The sequence below is a fragment of the Littorina saxatilis genome, linkage group LG15 (assembly GCF_037325665.1).
Source record: "Littorina saxatilis isolate snail1 linkage group LG15, US_GU_Lsax_2.0, whole genome shotgun sequence".
Lineage (NCBI taxonomy): Eukaryota > Metazoa > Mollusca > Gastropoda > Littorinimorpha > Littorinidae > Littorina > Littorina saxatilis.
Window position 1 is genome coordinate 33,490,293 of NC_090259.1, and position 15,746 is coordinate 33,506,038.

At 49.9% G+C, this 15,746-nt stretch overlaps 2 protein-coding genes and 1 long non-coding RNA gene across 4 annotated transcripts in view; 2 read left to right on the plus strand and 1 right to left on the minus strand.

The window, feature by feature from the left end:
• Positions 1–15,746, plus strand: part of LOC138949122 (uncharacterized) — a 77,021-nt gene that overhangs the window by 25,983 nt on the left and 35,292 nt on the right. The gene's annotated exons all lie outside the window — the stretch shown is intronic.
• Positions 1–15,746, minus strand: part of LOC138949115 (uncharacterized) — a 47,427-nt gene that overhangs the window by 21,491 nt on the left and 10,190 nt on the right. For both annotated transcript variants that reach the window (XM_070320872.1, XM_070320873.1), the window contains exons 9-12: positions 14,927–15,341; positions 4,716–4,938; positions 4,037–4,160; positions 3,453–3,650 (exon numbers count right to left, since the gene is read on the minus strand). In XM_070320872.1, coding sequence (XP_070176973.1) covers positions 3,453–3,650; positions 4,037–4,160; positions 4,716–4,938; positions 14,927–15,341 — 960 coding nt within the window. The remainder of the gene's footprint in view (positions 1–3,452; positions 3,651–4,036; positions 4,161–4,715; positions 4,939–14,926; positions 15,342–15,746) is intronic.
• Positions 1,075–3,144, plus strand: LOC138949114 (uncharacterized). The gene is made up of 2 exons (XM_070320871.1): positions 1,075–1,274; positions 1,595–3,144. The coding sequence occupies exons 1-2, from the start codon at positions 1,135–1,137 to the stop codon at positions 2,487–2,489; spliced, it is 1,035 nt and encodes a 344-aa protein (XP_070176972.1). The 5' UTR covers positions 1,075–1,134; the 3' UTR covers positions 2,490–3,144.

The following is a 15,746-nucleotide window of genomic DNA, read 5'->3' on the forward strand; positions in this document are numbered from 1 at the left end:
GACCGTCGATCTATGAGAGCTCTTCTCTGGTTGGTCATTGTAACTTACCATGGCTACTGGCGCATGCGCAACAAGCCTTATCCGCTGTAAACACAACATCGGTTTGTCGATCGAATTACACTACCGTCTATCAGTCGGCCAGCAATGTTCACTGCAAAATTCAACGATAGAAAGAGGTTTGTGGGGCAGGCATCGGGCAAGAGGAAGAAGCAGCTTGCATTAGCTCGAATAGCCGAACAAGAAAAGTCCACGGGCGATGAAAACGCGCCCCGCGAAGTTGGCGCAGCGGAGTGTGTCGTTTTGGATGGTGGAGGTGATGCACATTTTTCTCATCGACTTCAAGTCGAACCTCGGCCAGTGTTGTGCGATATACACGACAACCAGCAGGAAATAGAGGGTGCTTCAGCCTCTGCGAAGAAGCTAAGAAGATTCAGTGGTGCCGATGACTTGCAGAACGCACAAGTGCCAGCCGATGTGCCTGCTGAACCGAAACGTACATGGTGTATCGTTGAGTGTGGTCAGCTCAACTCGCTATTATCGGATGTGAAGTGCCCGGAATGCGAAGCAGGACATTTAACGATACGCGTTGGAGAATCCATGGGCTTGTCCCAAGAGTTAGCACTTTGCTGTGACAGCTGCCAGTACAGACGGTCAGAATTTTCTTCACCTAGAGAGAGCAACCGCAACCACATGAAGAATGTTCCCTTTGACGTGAACAAACAGATTGTCCTATACTCGCATGAGATTGGCAGTGGGTACTCAAGTGTGGAAAAGCTGTGCACAGTGTTTGGCATGCCCGTGATGAACAAAAGCTCATATCAAAGAATTGATAAAAAGGTCAATGCCAGCATCTTGGCCGTAACAAATGTCACACTGGTGGAAACTGTTGAGCATGTAAATGTTGCATACAGGCAGACCTTTCCTCAAGGTAGAGCAGATGTCCAGTTTGACGAAGAGGATGAAGACGCTGCCTGGGAAGAAGATGACGGTATTCTTTGGGTAGATGTTGCCTTTGATGGCACCTGGCATAAAAGGTTTTTTTCGTCACATTATGGTGTAGGAGTGGTGGTTGACGTTCTCACTGGATTGGTGCTCGACTTCTCTGTAAAATCCACCTACTGCCACACATGTGCCATGAATAAGGAGAAGTTGGAGGAGATCACCCCTGCCCAACAACTGCGATGGGAGCAGCAACACCGGGCTGAGTGCAGCATCAACCACCAGGGATCTGCAAAGTCTATGGAGAGGGATGCAGCGTTGGAGTTATGGGGAAGGTAAGAATATAATCTGTATACCCCCACCATAGCCTATCTTTTAATTTTTGAAGCTCAGAACAGAGAGAGAGAGAGAGAGAGAGAGTGCACGAAGATTCAATTATGAATTAGTGACAATAACAAAGTTCATTTATAGCCTTTTATAACAAAACAAGAACAAAACAATACTACTGTGAAAATATTTTGTAACACAACACCCACCCCCCCCCCCCTTTATAACTTTATAAGCAAATCCTGAACTCATAAATTGTGTTCTGCAAGTAGAGGTGCACAATTTGCTTGCCTACACAATGGGTTTTCTGATTTTTACTGTGCTGCAGGTCTGTTGAGCGTCACAACCTCAGGTACAGAACTATGCTGTCGGACGGAGATTCTACGGCTTTCAATGCTGTGGCTGCAGCTCAGCCCTACGGTCCCACACGTCCCATCACCAAGCTGGAATGTATCAACCACCTCCCCAAGAGAATGGGCACAGCTCTCCGCAAGGCAGCAAAGGATGAAAGGCTTGGTGGAAGAGGGGAGGGGCGACTAACAAAGGAAAAGTGCCAACGCTTGCAAAACTACTTCCGTAGCGCGATCCTCAACAACCTTGAAGATCAGCGAGCCATGGAGCAGGCGATCTGGGCCACTTTCTTCCATGTAACTTCAACGGACGAGGACCCTCACCATGACAGATGTCCAGCTGGGCCAGCCTCATGGTGCTTTTTTCAAAGAGCCAGGGCAGAAGAGCAACCACCACCTCCACACGCAGAGCACAACGGCACCGCCTTGTCCAGGGAAGTCTCGCATGCTGTTCTGCCCATCTACAGAAGAATGACCAATCCCATTCTTCTCAAGCGCGTGGCCCATGGCAAAACCCAGAACAGTAACGAGTCTCTGCACAATGTCATGTGGGGACACTGCCCCAAAGAAATCTTTGTTGGGAAAGGCCGGGTGGAAGCAGCCACCGCTGAGGCTGTTGCGAAGTTCAACAGAGGCAACTTTGCACTGGCACAGGTCATGGACCACATGAGCTTGCCAATAACTGATCTCATGGAGGCTGCTTTGGCCAAGAAAGACAAGGTTAGGATTCAGAAAGCAGAGAAAGCAACAGCTGTGGCCGCTGTGGCAGCCCGTAGGGCAAGATGTGCGGGTCGTCAACGCCAGCTGGAGCAGCAAGAAGACCAGGAGGGGGAGGTGTACGGAGCTGGACTGATGGGAGACGGGGGAGAATAAGTAACTGAACCATTTCAAGAAGTCCGTGAACAATACAGGAGCACTCATATCATCTTTATTTGGCCATCTGTCTTCATCTTTTTTACAGAAACATTTCACAAACTTTCAATCACCATTTTCTCAGAATATGATTTTCAAGGACGGTAACCACGCGACGAAGGTCTTCACTTCTCATCTACTTGTGGTAGACTACCAATTTTTTCACCCCAATCATTGTAAATGAATTCGCCCCGTAGTTACAGGAGCGCTTTTTCAAAAAAATTATGTTTTTTGTTTTTTATGAATTAGAATAAAAGCCTGACATAGCATTTTCATGCGAAAATATAATGTCGGCCAATTTTTTTTTTTTTTATGGAAACTAAGGCTGATACTCACAAAAATGCTCTGTAACTACTGAGAAACGCTACTTGTGAGTTCATAACAACAAATATGAGGTTGTTAGCTTGAGAAATTTCTAAAATATCACGCTAGAGCTGAATAGACCGTTTCATGTTTTTTTGTCAAAAATCGAGCGTTTTTACCCATAAAAAGACCCTCAGGCAATTTTTTTGCACAAATGAGTCTTTTTATGTGTTTTTGCTTGATAATACGTACAAATATTGCAAGAAAAAGTGCAAACATCCAGTAGAAATTTTTCGTGCCACCTCTCCCCTTAAAATGGAGGTAAATTTACAGAGGTTATAAAGAGAGGATCTGAAAAATGACTGTCTTAAACAGGAATTTAGGGGGTTCTTCAAAGGGGGGTAACAATTCTGCAGCCTGACTGCTTTCTAAGCCAAACATCAATTTTCTTGCTGAATCAATTGTGTAACTTACACCTGTCTAGTGTTTAATACAGTACAAGGAACTGCGAAACCACCACCATACTGACATGGACTCATAACTGCAACACTAAATGCTTAACCTCAAATGCACCTCTCCTGGAAATCAAACTTGACGAGACCAGGTAAACTGAGAACTAACCTTTCCCTCTTCCTTCTCCTCCGCTGTCAGCTCAAAGCTGTCTGAAGACTCTAACTCCGCTTTGGTGAAGATCTTCCTGTTCAGGTAGTCGTTCCAGTCAGCATCTGCCTCCGCAAAGTCCGACTCTGGCATCGACTTCATCTTCTCCAGAAGTTCCACCTTGGTCACCCAGTTGTCTGAGAGATCCGTCGTGATGATCTGAATGTGGAAATAAGAAAATAAAGGAAATGACAACTCAGTAAAAGCATAACCTAACTGTTTGGTGGATATAACCTGAAAACAGAAAGACCTGAGGAGCAATCAAAGAAATACATCAAATGTGTAAATTCTCTTTCACTCTCTAAAGCACACTCACACCCACTAACCACTGACCCTGAGGTCTGGCTCAGACACATAAACACGCTCTGACTCGCTCACTAACTCACGGACGAGAACACGCACGCACACTGCTCTGAATTTCAAAAACCTCAAAACAAGATATTCCCTTCTGGATTATGTATTTACACACACACACATGCGCACACATACACACACACACACACACACACACACAAACAAATGAGGCAAGCACAGTGCCCACTGACCCTGAGAACAGGCTGAGTCTGGTACATCTTGAAGAGAACATCGGCAGCAGCCAGGTTTCGTGCCTGCTGTCTGGAGTGAGCTTTGGCCAGCCCCAGTTCTTCCCCTTGCAGCGACAAACGGCAACTGAAAAAAGTAAACATGTGTCAATATGTCACCTTTGTGAATGGCTGCCAATCTCTGGCTCTCATGGGCCACACACAACCAGAAACAAGACAAAGCTACTCATGTGAAGAAGCCAGTCTCTACCTCTACCGGATACAAACAAACAAAATGACGGTAGCATGTCCAGAAAAAAAAGTAGTTAGGCCGGCCAAATCTTTCTTTTTATTTCAGATCATGCAAATAACTTCCCTTGCTAAGGGTTTTCAAAACCAAGTCCGAAGTGTCTCTTCCGTTAAGTTTTGCTAGTTTTTTTGCTTTTCTTATTTTTGTTTTTTGACATCTAAACAAATGTTGCAGGGACGGCAGCATAAAAAGGGTTGGTCGGGTTGCCTTAACCGGGATTGTTTTTCTACTCCTAAATAAACTCACGTGAAGAAGCCGGTTTCAACGTCAGTGCACCCCTTGAGTGCCACGATGTTCATAAGAATGCAGAGAGAGAGTGAAAAGTACCCCTCTGACAACTTCGTAACCCCAATTCTGTTTACCTAACCAGAAAAAAAAGACATGTGGACTCACGTGAAGAAGCCGGTTTCCACGTCGGTGCACCACTTGAGCGCCATGATGTTCATGAGAGCGGAGTTCTGCAGGATGCAGAAGGCGTGACGCTTGCGGTCGTGCACCCAGTCCTGATGCTCCACCACCACCATCCCCTCGCTCCCTCTCTCCGACAACACCTCGTCCAGGTTGGCGAACTGGTTGCGCAGTCTGGGCAGGTTGGACTCTTCCTTCTTCATCTGACCTGTACAACAAATCAAGAAGAAATAATGGACATAAGATGTTTGGTGGCTTGTTGACAGACCAGCTTTTTTGTTGGTCCAAGGGGACCATATCGTCTTTTGTTTCATCTTTATCGACCAAGGCCGAAGGCCGCGGTTGAGAAATATGAGACAAAAGGTGATATGCTCCCCGAGGACCAACAACAAAATACTGGTCTGACAAGCCACCAAACATCGTTTTTGTCATCATTTTGGTTGTGCAACAAAATGCACAATAACCCACAGGGAGACGAATTTTTAGAATCCAACTCCGGGCCACAAAGCATCGTCACAGTAGCACGAGATAACACATCAAACTTGTATGTGACGTCAAACGTAACTTGTTGACACTTTTTTTCCAGTCTGAAAATGTACAGAGCTGCGATCATGTCTGCGAGTTCAGTAAGTGTTGAGCATATTTCTTTTCTTTTAAGTGTTTATGACTTTTCAATGTGGATTTTGCGATTACAGAGATAAGTTGCAAATTGACCATGAGACGCCGCGGTAATTATCAACATTGATTGGGTCTTTGAGAGTGAATGCTTACAATCGTTGTCCTCGGAAACACAAATCCAAAGCCGCGATGGTTCCACACATCAAACAATCAGCCTGATTGGCTTTTACTTTGACAATCCACGTTTCACCTTTAAGCTCAAACCCATTCACCATCTCGAGTTATTGCATGGGGAACATGAGATTTATTTCCCAGGTGTTTGTGAATGAAAACTCGTGAAAATGATGACAATTTTTTTTATCCTTCGAAAGCGGCGTATGTCTGCCTTGATGGCGGGGTTAAAATGGTCATACACAAAAAATTCTACTCGCACACAAACACGAGTGTACGTGGGAGTGTCAGCCCATGAACCCAGAAGAAGCAGTTCATGGCTGTTTCTGTACAGTGAATGCTACATGCCACTTTTCATTTTTTTCATTCTAACTCCGAAAATAATATAAGAGGTTTGTGTAGGTTGTAAAAGAGTGAATACTCTTGTTTTTATTGAGGCAAACTTTCCATACATGCTTGTTGTCCACATGTTTCAGACACACCCCTCGCTAATGATTGGCATATATAGCTATTCTGATGAACACGTGGGGGAATTCGGGGGCTGTGATTGGATGGTCTCTTCCGATCATCAAAGCATAATGCGGCGGAAGTCGGCCATTTTACTCAATATCCAAAAGCATATTGTCGATATCAAAGACGCATGGTTCCGGTTTCTTCCACGTGTATAACGTACACGCATACCTTGCCAGGTTCGTTTCTGTGACTAGTCGACAGACGATGCCATTTGCTTTGTGTGTGTTTTTGTTCTTGCTTACTGTACATGACATACATTACGTGTAAAATCCAGTTCTTTAACAGGCAACAAACCTTGCAAATTTCCAGAAGCTGCAATCTGAAGCGACCTATCTCTGATTCTAGCAGACGATCTCTCCAATGTTTAACACAAAATCAGCTAACTCTCCTGTCACATTGAACGTCCATTGTATAGTGCAATGTTGAAATTAAGTTACCGGTCTGAAACATTTCGTCGTTTCTTCTGAGACAATCCTTCAGTGCTTCATTTTGTTTTAGAGCATGAGGGGTCAAATGACCCCTGACCACTGAAAATCGAAAATTTTTAATTAAATTTTCATTTGATTAATATACTTACCCGAGTCACATATTAGCATTGACGCAGTCGAGATGCTAGGTTAACTGAAAACGCTATCCCGTCTATAGTCTAAGGGAAGCAACCCAAGCTAAAAAAGTAGCAAGCTTGCTACCCTGGGTTGCCTCCCGTAGCGTGTCACGCCACAGATCTCGTACCCAGTACGAGACACCCTCATTCGACTTCTAGAATCCAAAGAAACTACAAGCGGGGAAGGTGGGAGGGACTTACCTATGTGACTCGGGTAAGTATATTAATCAAATGAAAATTTAATTAAAAATGTTCGATTAAATTACATATTCTTACTCTGAGTCACATATTAGCAGATAACTCCAACAAGGTGGTGGGTAAGAAGTAAAAAATTTCAAACTCACTGTTATGATCTGGAGAGGCATTGCCCCGCTGCCACCAGTGCAGGGAGGGTCCTTGAGCCGTCGCGGCAGACCGCGGCGATGTCTCTCAAGTAGAACGAGATGAAGACGTCGTCTGAACGCCAGTATGCTGTGCGCAGGACGTCGTCAAGTCTTCGTGACCTCAAAACAGCCAAAGACGATGCCCATGCCCGGGACTCGTGCATTCTAGCCGACTCGAGAGGGAAGGCAGGCTGAGCCCCCCCCTTTTGTGCCAGACTCCACACATAAGCTTGTTTTATGAGAGCCGACACCCACCTGGCCAAGGTAGTCCTCGTGATATCTCTGTCCATGGACGTATTCAAGGAAATAAAGAGGAGCTTCTGGGAGCTCGACCGGATGGGCTGAGTGCGGGTTAAATAGGCCTCTAGGGCCCTAACCGGGCAATTGACCATGTCTGGGTCATCATGCGCCACAATATGAGACAGGGGCCTCACAAGGACACAGGGAGAAGGCTGATCCGGTGTCTGATTTTTGGCCAGAAAGGCCTCCCGGAAATGCAAAGACAAGGAGCCGTCACGCTCTCGGCCAATGTCCTGCGGACTGCCTGAAAGAGCGTGTATCTCGCTACCTCTGCGGGCCGAAGCCAGAAGTAGCAAGAACAGAGCCTTACGAGTAAGGTTCGCGAGGCTAGAGCCCTCCAGCGGCTCGAAGTCCGCCGAGCGCAAGAACTCGAGGACAAGGAAAAGATCCCACTTGGGCAGAGAAGAGCGCTTAACGTCCTGCAAAGACGCGCCCTTAATAACCCCAGCAACGACTCCGCTAACATTGATGGTATGCCCAATCTGTTTAAGAGTCGAGGCGATCGCCGACCTGCGAACCTTCAGAGAGGAGGAAGAAGCCCCCTGGGAAGACAAATCCGCTAAGTGGTTGGCTACGTGCATAGTACGAGGAGCCACCGGGTTCAGCCCATGAGCCTGACACCAGGTGACCCAGGCACGCCAATGCGATGAATACACTGAGGAGGTGGAGGCCCTATGTGAGCGCTGCACCAACTCCAAAGTGCGGTCGGAAGCCCCAGACCGCCTGAGAGCGGACCTCACAGTCTCCACGCGTGAAGATTGAGAGACTGCGGGTGCCCGTGAGGAACTCCGGTGCGAGGCTGAACGAGTTCGCCTGGTACCAGAGAGAGAGGAATTGGAGGGCCGTGTGCGAGTCTCAGCAGGTCCGGAAACCAGGGCTGAGACGGCCACAGAGGGGTGACCAGAAGCAGAGACGGCCTCTCCAATTCCGCCTTCCTGAGGACTTGGCTGAGCAGCTGGAAGGGCGGGAAGGCGTAAGCCTCCAGCCCTGTCCAGGGGATGTCCAAGGCGTTGGTCCCCCACGCTTCCGGATCGGGGAAGGGGGAGACAAACACCGGAAGGCGCCTGGAGAATCTGGTGGCGAAGAGATCCACCACAGGCTTCGGGGCCACAGCCCAAAGGCGGAGAAGGGCACCATGCGTGATGGTCCATTCCGCCTGCAACACCCTGTCGGAGCGGCTGAGCGCGTCCGCCAGTGTGTTGAGGCTCCCTGGCAGGTAACGCGCTGAGAGAGAGATCCCCCGCTGGGAGCACCAGGAGAGGATCTCGCACGTTCTGCGGGAGAGAGTGGGGGACCGCGAACCTCCCTGCTTGTTCACGTAGGCAGCCACTGTCGTATTGTCTGTGAACAGACGCACGCGCTTGGCTGCCAGGGAAGGGAGGAACGCGACCAGAGCAAGGAACACGGCCTCCAACTCCAGCGAGTTGATGTGCCATGTGCTCTGTTCCGCAGACCACAGTCCGGAGGCCGTGAGCCGGTCCGTGTGAGCCCCCCAACCCAGCAAGGACGCGTCTGTGAACAGGTCCATGTTGGGAGGGGGGGAAACAATGGGAACCCCCCTGCATACCCATCCCGAGTCCAGCCACGGGAGGGTTGCAGCCTGGAACCAATCCCCAAGGGGAACCAGAGTGTTCCAATCCACACAAGGAGAGTCCACCAACGGCTTCAGCGCGTGCTGAAGCGGGCGTTTGTGAACTCTCCCTAGTGGAACCAGAAGGGCCATGGACTCCATCTGCCCCAGGATGGAGGCCAAAGTCCGAAGGGGAGCCCTCAGGAGAAGCGAAGTAGAGCGGATGAGAGCCTGGAGCTTGTCCACCCGCTTCTGCGAAGGCTGGACAGTCCAGGTGACCGTATTGAACGTCATCCCCAGGTAAGTGAATGACTGAGACGGCACGAGCTCTGACTTCGTCTGGTTGACCGAGAATCCCAGCAAGCTGGCCTCCCGGAGAACCAAGAGAGTGTGCTGCCTGCAGAGAGCCTCGCTCTGGCCCATGATGAGCCAGTCGTCGAGGTATGCTCGCAGCCGCACTCCCTGTGACCTCACCAGCGCGCAGAGCTGCCTCACCACCATGGTAAAGATCCATGGGGCAAGGGACAGCCCAAAAGGAAGTGCGCGGAACTGGTAGACTTTACTGGCCCACCGGAAACGGAGCCATTTCCGGTCGGCGGGATGCACCAGAATATGGAAGTACGCATCCGTCAAGTCTATCGAGGTCACCCAGTCTCCTGGGCGGAGAGCGTCCCGAACCGAGGCAGGAGTCTCCATCTTGAATCGAATCGTTCTCAGAAACTTGTTGAGAAACGAAAGATCCAAGACAGGACGCCAAGCTCCCGAAGCTTTGGGGACCGCGAAAAGCCGTCCATAAAACCCCGGGGAGCTGTGGTCCGAGACCGCTTCCACCGCGCCCTTCTCTATCAGTGAGGCAACCTCCGACTGGAGGACGGCCCTTGCCTCCTGTGAGAAGGGGGGCTTGAAGGCTGGAGGACACCTGGTAAGAGGGGCCTTGTCCCCCAGCCACAGCAAGCGGAATCCCGACTTCACGACACCCACTAACCATCGGCTGCGTATGACGGCCAGCCAATGTGGAAGTGCCCGAGCAAGGCCCCCCGCCATCACCAAGGTGGAGGGCGGGGGGGGGCGTGAAGCCGGGAACGCTTCATTGGGGGTGGGGCTTTCCACTGGAAGAGCCCCTACCCCTCCTCGAAGCAGATCTCTTGCCCGACCCGCGGGAAGGGGCACTAGATCTCTTCCAGGAAGCAGGATGTGCCTGAGCAGAGGTCTTAGCCTGTTTGTGCTGAGCCCGCTGAGGAGCAGCCTGCTTGGGCTGCTTCAGGGACTGAAGCGCAAAAGACGAGAACTGCTGTTCTCTGTTGGTGTCAATCTCCTGCTTCCTGGCATCAGAGGCCAGGTTGCCGAAGAGAGCACCATCCACCAAGGGTGACGATCTGAGAGTGTTTCTCGTCGACTCCTCAGAGAACTGGGAGTGGGCAAGAAACAAGTCCCTTCTGCACGAGACAAAGTGTACGTACTGCAGAGAGGACAATCTCATCTGTTCCTCGTTCACCCTTGCCAGCGTGGAGAGGAGTGTGGATATGTCCTCCGAATCTTGCTCCTTACTCAAGGTAAAGGGAGCTAAAGACTCCGTAAGAGCACGTGAAAGAGCCCGCAGGATAGTCTCCGAAATGGAACTGAGTTCCAAGAGCTGCCTTCCCACCTCCTCAGAGGACATGAGAGACCGCTCCGAAAGAGGGAGAACGGAATCCTTCTGCAAAGGCTTCGTCAAAAGAGGGAGCAATGCCGGCGTGACCGGAAGCGGTGCACGCGGCAGAGCAAAGGACGAAAGAAGGTTCCGTGAAGCCTTAGGCCAAGGCAACTTCCTTTGACCCGCCAAGGGCACGAAGAAGTCTGCCTGTGTCGCAGCAGCCAGGTAAGGCAAAGCATGCTCCGGAGCTGTGCCATACGGCACCAGAAGCGGAACTGCTGCTGGAGGCAACCCGCTGCCGGCAGGAGCGGGCTTGGCGAACAAACGAGAAAGCTGGAAAGCTACTGACGGTGATTCTTCGAACCGGAAGTAGCTGTCCTCCTCCTTCGCCCCCCGGAAGTCAGCCATCGCCGACGGACCCAACGCCAAAGGCGCGGCCGAAGACGAAGCCCCTTCCGGGAAATAACGCGAAGTGACTTCCGCGGCAGCTTCAAGCGCCACCCTGAAGCTGGCCGGAGCCGCCGAAGGCAGCTGCTCCTCGTCCACAGACCCAAGGTCCGAAGCGCCACATGAAGGGGATGGCTCATAGCCCAAGGAACCCGACAAATGACGCTGCGAGGACAGGCCGGAAGCCAAACGCCCCTCCTGTTGGTCATCAACGAAACTCATACCCTGGCCAAGAGGAGGGTGAGAAACGCCAGCAACCGAAGGCAGCTGAAGGGAGGAGCTAGCAGTCACCACCGGAGTGGGTGGCTGCTGCTGACCCAACAGAGGCTGAAAGCCCGAATGCCCAGGAGAACGACCGAATTCGAAATCCACCGGCATCCCAACGGACGCAGCGTGAACCGAACCGGAAGAACCGGGAGGAGCTGTAAGAGCAGACGCCACCGCATAGCTATGCCATGGCTGTGGAGTCTGCCAGCTACAACCCGGGAGCCCTAGGCCGGAACCGGAAGTGACAGAGGACTGTGCACGACCGGCTGGACCCACACTTCCCGCCAAGGCAGGAAGGGCAGCTGCCGGAAACGGCTGCTGAAACTGGGCAAAGCTCAAACCGGAAGGGACCATGGTCTGTCCGCATACCAGTGAACCAACACTTCCGGCCTGAGCCGGAAGAGAAGCTGCCGCAAACGACTGCTTACGTAGTTCGTAGCTCAAACCGGCAGGGACCATGGTCTGTCCGCTGTCCAGTGAACCACTACTTCCGGCCGGAGCCGGAAGGGAAGCTGCCGCGAGCGACTGCTTACGTAATTCGTAGCGCACACCGGCAGGGACCATGGTCTGTCCGCTGTCCAATGAACCACTACTTCCGGCCGGAGCCGGAAGGGAAGCTGCCGCGAGCGACTGCTTACGTAAGTCGTAGCTCAAACCGGCAGGGACCATGGTCTGTCCGCTGTCCAGTGAACCACTACTTCCAGGAACTGGAAGTGCAGCTGCCGCGGACGGCTGCTGCGAGCACATACCTTGCGGCGACCGTATCCCAAAAGGGACCTGCTCAGGTGCACTCCCGCAAGCGGGAGTCACCGAGCGCCGGCCGAGAAGAGAAACGCCTGCAGGCTGGACAGGTGATCCGGAAACAACAGGAACACAGGAAGCCAACGACCGAGGGTCGCACACCCCCGGGAGGGAGGCAGAGCTGGAAACAGGGTCCGTCCGCGCCATCTCTGTACGCACGAGAGTCCGAATTTCTGGAATCAAAGAGGACAAAAGGCTAGCCACAAGAGTGCCAGCCTCCGGCACAGGTACCGGGGTAGAAACGGACGTGGTAGCGGTCAAGCCCGCCGCACGCGAGCCAGACGAAGTTTCCTCCGGCGCCAAAATGGGCACCGAAAAAAACGAAGTTAGTCTTCGGGTCAGAAACGTGAACCGTGGGGTTCCTAGCCGAAGAAGTAGAAGCCGAGGACTTAGGTTTGCCAGGGCCTTTGCCCTTACTCTCGGCCTTAGCCGCTCGCTTTTTCTCACTATCAGACATGATGTCACGCGAGAAAAACAAACTACTGAAAATACACAAGTCTCTAGGACGTAAAACTTCAGCAGAATAAACTAGCACAAGGTACAAGTTACAAGCAGGTAATAGTGCTACTGGTCGACGCTAAAAGTCCGAGCACGGACCCAAACTAACCAGCAAAAAACACCACGTGTATGCGAAAAATGGCGACCAAAATGGCGGCCACGGCAACAAACTACCGAGCGAAATTCACAAGTCCGCGGACGAGAAAATTCTCAGCAGAATGGCAATGCAAACAACAACAAAATGGAACAATCTCACCGCTAGAAACAGCTATGAGCAGACGGGGAGCCGAGGCTGGTGGGTGTCAAGCAGACAGCAAACAACAGCCTAGGAGCGAAATCAAGCACGACCTGTCTCTCTGGCTGAAAGATGTCGAATGAGGGTGTCTCGTACTGGGTACGAGATCTGTGGCGTGACACGCTACGGGAGGCAACCCAGGGTAGCAAGCTTGCTACTTTTTTAGCTTGGGTTGCTTCCCTTAGACTATAGACGGGATAGCGTTTTCAGTTAACCTAGCATCTCGACTGCGTCAATGCTAATATGTGACTCGGAGTAAGAATATGTAATTTAATTAGGGGTCAATAAAACTGAAAGCGTGCCATACGGGAGATAATCGAGCAGCAAAAAAACAAACAAAAAATTATGGGGGGGGGGGGGGGGGGGGGGGGGGGGGGTGTATAAGAGACTGAGAGTCGCTTTAAACAGCAGCAACAGTAAATTTGAGTAATCTCAGAAGTCGGAGAATCTCTCCAAAATCGGAAGACAAACAGAAAAGATGTGATGTCAAACCCATGTGCACTGCACACCCTCACCCATTTTCCCCTTCTCCCACGGGTTCAGTAAAAACAGAAAATATCTACCTTCGTCAGACTCACTGACAGCTACAGGAAGCTTGAAAGCGAGTTTGGTCTGTACAAGTCCACTGACTCCAGTTAGCTTTGACTTCAGCTTCTTCCCAGGAGGAGGCGGCATGGCGAAATTGTTCGTTAGATCAACGTGACGTCATGCTCAGTTTTTGAAACACAAGCGGAAATGAAAGACGCTTTCTGATTGGTTCCTCTCTGCAAAGCCAATGAATCAAATTCACTGACACACTTGTGATTCAGTGACTCACTTGTTTAATCTCAAGTCGGCGACCTCCGATCGCTATCGTGGAGAAATGGGCAACGTAAATGAAAGAAAAAAAAGAAAACAATTGTTTTTAAATGTGCGCCCGACGGGCGCATAGCACGGCTTCGCCGTGCGTCATTTGGCGCGGGCGCCGCGGCAAAATGAAGCACTGATCCTTGTTCTCTTATCATCTACAGATTTACCGCAGTCTTCACCACGCGAATTCCCAACAGAAGTCAGACTTTCGAACATACAATATACGTAGGCAAGCATGATACGTCATACGATTCCTAGCATATTGACGTAATGCTAAACATCCGGTTATCTCGAGTTTTCTCCGTAATACATGTCCGTGGGTTTTTCAATGTTCGGTTATTTCCGTGGCTTCATGCGGAAAGGGAACCGTCGTCTGCAATCAATGACATGGACCATTCTGGTACTTGTTGCTGACAAAAACATGATTTTAACACAGAATTTAATGTCAGAATAGCTATATAAACGCAATTGTGTTTTCATCGTAGCAATAGGGTCCGATATTTAGACTCGAACAAGTATAATGCGACTCGTCTTCGACTCGTCGGCATTATACTTGTCTCGTCTAAATATCGGGCCCTATTGCTACGCTGAAAACACAATAGCTGGTAATAATGTCACGTGCGAAAGGTTGCCTCATATAAAAGCAAGAGTATTAGATCTTTTCCAACCCATCCATAGCCGAGAGTTATTTCCAAATATCGTCTTTTCTGAGACAAACCTTGATAGTCTGGGGGCTAGGAGTATAACAATATGCAGTAGCGTTGAAATATGTAATTCTAAATTCATAACAGTGCAATACATGAAACCTGTACTGAGTTTGTCAAATAACAAACATCTTCTATATGCTGCCAGCAACAAAGCGACGGCTCACAACCAGAGGAGGAGAACAAAAGAGTCAAGACACAAAAACAGACAAGAAAATCTCAAGTGTGTACAGCAAATACAGCAAGGTTTAACTTTGGACATTTGGAGCAAAAGGCACGCAAGTACAGTATAAAGTAATACTGCATGGCTTCCTGTGTATACCAGATTTACACTTGTTGCTATTTCAAATATTGAAAAGCTCGCTTTCGCTTGCATTTAAACAAATCTAATTGTGTAAATCTGGTATAAAACAGCAAGCCATAGAGTATTCTCTATTCATTACTGTGATGATGATGATGACGATGACTACTTCACAGTAATTGTGGTGTGGAGGGGGGTTGTGAAACAAGATAAACAAGAAGAAGCAAGCCGGCAGACGTTACCTTTGACAACAACGTCCTGCACATCGGGTCCCTGCAGCTCCTCTTTGTTGAGGCGGTGACTCTCTCCCAGGATGGTCTCCACGGGCGTCGAGATGAGCGTCTCATAGGCCTTGCCGTACGCATCCGCCTGCGCCTCCTTCTTCACCCGCCCCTCGCCCTCGCTGATGAGAATGTCGCCGATGTACAGCTGGCACAGGCTGTGGTACTCCACGTCCTGCGTCTTCTTGTACATGCACGTGATGAGCAGCTGCATCTGATTGGCCGTCAGGTCCAGCAGAGTGACGGGCCCTTCCAGCACCGAGCTGTCCTTGATGCGGTCGATGAACTGCTCGAACTTTCTGATGTGCTCCTCGGTGCGGATCTCCTTCACCTTTAGGTGCAGGGCCTTGCTCTCTCGCTTCACCTCCTCTATCGTCTGTTGGACAAGGATTATGTCATCCAATAATATCATACAATAATCACACTGATTTCTCTGTGAAGCACGCTATGGTTTTAATGCTTTACAGGGTTTTTTTTCCATGCAGTTCAAATAATCAAGTGCAATATAAATATGTCTTTCAAGGAAACATCAGAAATTGAAATTATTATGCTTCCTCGTCGGAAATAAATCAATCAGCCAATCAACTACCCGTCATTCAATCAATCAAGCAATCAGCCAATCAGCAACACGTCATTCAATCAATCAGTCAAACTACCCATCATTCAATTAATCACGCAATCAGTCGACCAGCTACCTGTCGTTCAATCAATCAAGCAACTAGTCAACCAACTACCCATCATTCAATCAGTCAATCAACTACCCGTCATTCCATCATTCACG

What these genes read in the sequence shown, in the direction of transcription:
- LOC138949114 (XM_070320871.1), top strand. Translation starts at nt 1,135, where the DNA reads ATGAATAAGGAGAAGTTGGAGGAGATCACCCCTGCCCAACAACTGCGA. An exon ending in GCGTTGGAGTTATGGGGAAG is followed by an intron (nt 1,275 to 1,594) that starts GTAAGAATATAA and finishes ACTGTGCTGCAG; the next exon opens with GTCTGTTGAGCGTCACAACC.